The sequence below is a fragment of the Glandiceps talaboti genome, chromosome 22 (genome assembly GCF_964340395.1).
Source record: "Glandiceps talaboti chromosome 22, keGlaTala1.1, whole genome shotgun sequence".
NCBI classification, from domain to species: domain Eukaryota; kingdom Metazoa; phylum Hemichordata; class Enteropneusta; family Spengelidae; genus Glandiceps; species Glandiceps talaboti.
The window spans coordinates 8295322-8300321 of NC_135570.1; the positions used below are offsets into that span (position 1 = coordinate 8295322).

Here is a 5000-nt window from a genome sequence, read left to right on the forward strand (position 1 = left end):
CCATCCATCCATCCATCCATCCATCCATCCATCCATGCATGCATGCATGCATGCATGCATGCATGCATGCATACATACATACATACATACATACATACATACATACATACATACATACATACATACATACATACATACATACATACACAGGTAATAACTTAATACTGTTCAGGATGTACAATTCCCATGGTACTGTTAGTCATTTGTTATATCTAACAAAACAGTTTAGAAAAAAAACCTTCCAGTTGCAGCTAGTGCCACTTTAACAGGACACTTTTGTACATTTTTATTATTCATAGATCAGTTTTACATATTTACATTAATCACTCGAACTTCTCCCTACTTACTCTATTAAAAGCAATTTTGTGAGAAAGTGGGTTTCTATACTTGTGTTGCTAATACACATGCCGATAACGAGTAAACTTGTGAAGAGTAATACGTAACAACATTAGAAATTCCTTTCAATGTCAACATGCTTGAAAAAAGCTATCGACGTCAGATTCAGGTCGGTTTATCGTAGTATAAAGACATCCTCTGAACGTTTTATGAAAAGCGTTTACCCTTCTGCAATCCAATTGTTACATTTTCACTTTTATGTTGTTGTTTTTATCTGTCCTTTTTATCCTCTTTTTACCCTGTTTTTAGGAGCGTTCATGAATAGCTGCATTCCAATGTTTGTATACAAGTGACAATAAAGTATCTGAGTCGTAATCTTAATCATTATCGTACTGATCCGATTTGGTTTAATGGATTCATCGTGTCCCTTTTACGACAAACGTCTGTTACTTTGACCAATGTATGTATGTCCCCAAACTGCCCTTAGTTGTTAAATGCATTAACATCGCAATCACTGATATTTAGGACACTGGTGTATTAGGATACAGTACTTTATCCTCGCTACATCTCATACTAAATGGCTAGCGTCAAAATGTCCTCTTAAATCAGTTAAACTGACATAGAGCTGTGCTATACCTCAATAAATTTCACTCTGTCTATTTGTAATGCAAGCCTTGTGGGCTATCAACGTGTACACGTAGTTCAATTTGTATCCGCAGATATCATCAAAACGCATATACTGTAGAAAGTGTTATTTCATCATACGGTATGACATGATCGAAAGAGTATGTCTTATTTAAGATTGAAATGCAACGCAAAGACGTCAGTGAGATTTTCTATCTTAAAACACATTATTTAGGAGACATTTTCCATCAAAGTGTCATCTTAAAACAATGATATAGTGTACTGTTTGGAAATGGTATTGCCAACTAATTACTACACCCAACTGTGATGTAATTCAATGTCAATCTTTTTAGCAAATAACCTATGTATTACGTGTAGCTGGTTCCATTCAACAAGGAATGCCTTATAGCAATAACATATGTACTGCGTTTAGCTGTTACGTATTCCATTAGCTATTCTTCAATACCATACTACGCTCATGATCAGTTGTGAAGTAACGGAATCGTTAGCCTTTATGCATTGTTGAGAGAAAGAGCACAAAACGTTCACTATTAAATAACCTATTAGTCTAACAAACTACAGTCAGTATGTTGAAGAACCAATTGCTTTCGGAAAATCATACGTGCAACATTTTTCTATTAGAATGACTGGGTATAATAAATATATAATAACAAAGAATGTATGTCAAATTAGAAAATGACTTGAAGTCCCGTAATGGCTCAAACTGAATATGAACAACATTGTATCGAACTCAAATTCTATACTCATTAATACTATTTCATTAACTGTTGTGAAATATTCAATACATGTACGTATTTCGAATTAAAGCTGATAGTCATCAATAGAGGTAATGCATTCAAATAAGTATCAACCTATGTTGCGACATGATCAGCCAATCAAATACATAAGGGATAGTCTTATCATATTTCCACATATACCCTTTAGGATATTCTATCTTCTGCAGATGATCTCAAAAGATATCTGCTAAATTGTCCTCCTTTAGGCCAAATACAAAGAATTGTGTTTCCAATAACCCGACCGATCCTAATTTAAGAGACCGACCATAAACATACAAGCAAAGAAGTAACATTATGACAATTTACGTTTATTTCACTAGATTTTCTTGCCAAAGTGTCTTTGGTTACTTTTCGAAACTTTCATTCCAGAGAAACATGATGTCATTTCAGTCTATTATAGCACATTATTGTTTGTCTACTTCTGAATTACATTGTCTTTGTCAATTTCGGAAGTATTGTCACCAACGAGTATCTTGTGTTTGGGTGGAAGTAGTTAACAAAATAAAATGTTAAATAAAATAAAATTCCAAACCTAGCCACTCTGAAGTCATGTTATAGGAAACAAAAATTTCTTTTATTTTTGCGTTAGGGGAATACGAAGAATGTTTAAAATTTAACTCTTAATGTCACGATCATTTCATATTCAATATTTAAAGTTTAAAGTTGTAGTTATCCTATAACTACAACTAAGTGGGAAGGGGGGGGGGATAACATATCTAGAGATTATAATTAATGTCAAGGTCACATTATCAAAGACGACTTTACCGTAGATTAATGTCTAAGCTTGCATGTTTCCCATTTGAGACGACACAACATGCTCTCTTTAACTTGTTGACATCTGACACCTTAGTATGACATGGTGTTTTTGCACTGAGCAGAATATACTGTTAGTCGAATAACCTGCCTCATAATCATAGCATGTATAGGATGTTTCAACGAATTACATGGATTTTCACTTTGACCGGGACATTTTAAGGGACTTTATTTATCAAGAGCGCATGTGCGACCCTGAATCTTAGTGAAACAGGTATTTCAATTTAAATATGGTGAGAAAACTCTCTAGTTGAAAGGTACAAATAATGGGTTTCTACCTATTGTATTTGGCGTTACGATATTCATAATATGCCGCTAGTAAAGGTTGATAAAAAAGGTCAAATTTCATTTTTTTCCTTCACCCCATCTCAAGTACTTCGTAATGATATGCAATATCGAATATTCATCTGCAGAGTACCGTAAAAAGGCATCGACCTATAGAAACGATTACCAAATTAACAGTGCATGGATCTAATACATATAAAGCCCAATATTTGACTCCCACGGTCTTGGATTACTATATTCATATCAGAGGAGCTAGGGGGAATACATATGATAATTCATTTGTTCATTACCAACCCTTTCTATGGCACTGCTAGATAAATGTTTTTAACAACCAAATTTTAATTCTAATCGGACGAGGGCCTATAACGGACACTACTCGCATTAACTAATAATGAACTCATAACGCGAGAATTTTCTTACTCTGATATTATTTTGTAGATATAGACCACTTTTCTTTCAATCTAAATACCCTGTCGACCACAATGTCAAAGTGGCTCTTCCACAGATAATTATTGACAGTTATATGCAGTTTTGACATATATACAATACACTATAGAATATATTCATGGTCTGGTTAGATTGTTATTATTCTGTTCTGCTCTAGTTACGATTTATTTACGGACCCACATACTTACAGTTATAATCGGTATCTATTTTTATCCTTTATTATTCCGATTATACGTACGTGCATATCAAGTGCAACAAGAAAAGTCAATCACCACAAAGGTCACAGGTTCACGATTTGAATGTTCCTGTTCTACTAAAACTTTCGTGTTGTTTATAAATTTAAGAACCCAACTCTATATCACTATATGCATTATACAATATGATCGTGATCTTATCAAAATTGGTTATATGGTAATTTCTCAAAACGATTCCTTAAACTCTGCAAAGAATGTTAGTCTCTAGTGATAGATGTGACGTATACTTTTCAGAACGTTGTTTTCTTTAAAAAAACATTGTGAGGTACCAAGCAATGCGGTTTTAATATAAACGTACCACACAGCATTTGTGTATTAAACAAATGAATTTACCTGTTGTAGGAATATCACAGTCGGACACATAACATTCCCGAAAATCCAATGACCGTTCATGATTGTTGAAAACGTAAACGGCATACAGAATATAGCCATGGTGAGATCTGCCAGGGCAAGGTTGGTTAGAAACGCATTCAATTCACTTCTTGCACGCCCGAAGAATAACACGATCAAGACAACCATGTTTCCAATGATCGTCAGCCCGATGTTACAGCTGAATGCGAAGATCAAACCCACTCTCCATTCCTGTGATAACGACATATCTTCGTAATTGTAATCATCCAAGCTGGTGTTATCGTAACCGTCGAAATCATCGTCAACATGTGCCTGTTTCTCTCGAATGTATGCTCGTATCTTCGCCTCCCAAATCGCTAACTGTTCTTCCGTGAAGTTGTACATAGATTCCATATCGTAAAATGCGAATTTGTCCACTGCAGGTGAGGTAACGCAGAACGGCAGAGTTCATGTATGTTGAAAGCCTGTTTTGTTGCACACAACTGAGTGAAGTCTTTGAATATGTACGGAATATGCCTCAATTTACCTTCTGTGCATAGCATGGAGGCGTTCGCACGAATGAGTTACAAATGCTTCACTGTGGTTTTTATTTCCGAACTATGAAAAGAGGATCGAAAGTCATGCGCTTGTAATACGGTAGCTGGATAACATCTATAGGTGGAAGTCTCCGGATAATTACATATTCAATACATTGTAAACAGGTGGCGTCAGACAGACGAACAGACAGAGAGACAGAGAGACAGAGAGACAGACAGACGAACAGACAGACAGACAGACAGACAGACAGACAGACAGACAGACAGACAGACAGACAGACAGATAGACATACGGACGGACGGACGGACGGACGGGCGGGCGGGTGGACGGGCGGACGGACGGACGGACGGACGGACGGACGGACGGACGGACGGACGGACGGACAGACAGACAGACAGACAGACAGACAGACAGACAGACAGACAGACAGACAGACAGACAGACAGACAGACAGACAGACAGACAAACAGACACTCACTCACTCACTCACCCACTCACTCACTCACTCACTCACTATTTACACAATCATATGCCGTCATACACACATGGAAACACA

At 36.6% G+C, this 5000-nt stretch overlaps 1 protein-coding gene across 1 annotated transcript in view; it reads right to left on the reverse strand.

Annotated features, from left to right (window-relative positions):
* The window catches only part of LOC144452490 (substance-P receptor-like), a 22823-nt gene extending 18523 nt beyond the window's left edge, over positions 1-4300 (reverse strand). Inside the window, exon 1 of the mRNA XM_078143590.1 lies at positions 3890-4300. Coding sequence (XP_077999716.1) covers positions 3890-4300 — 411 coding nt within the window. The remainder of the gene's footprint in view (positions 1-3889) is intronic.
* Between the last annotated feature and the right edge of the window lie 700 nt (positions 4301-5000).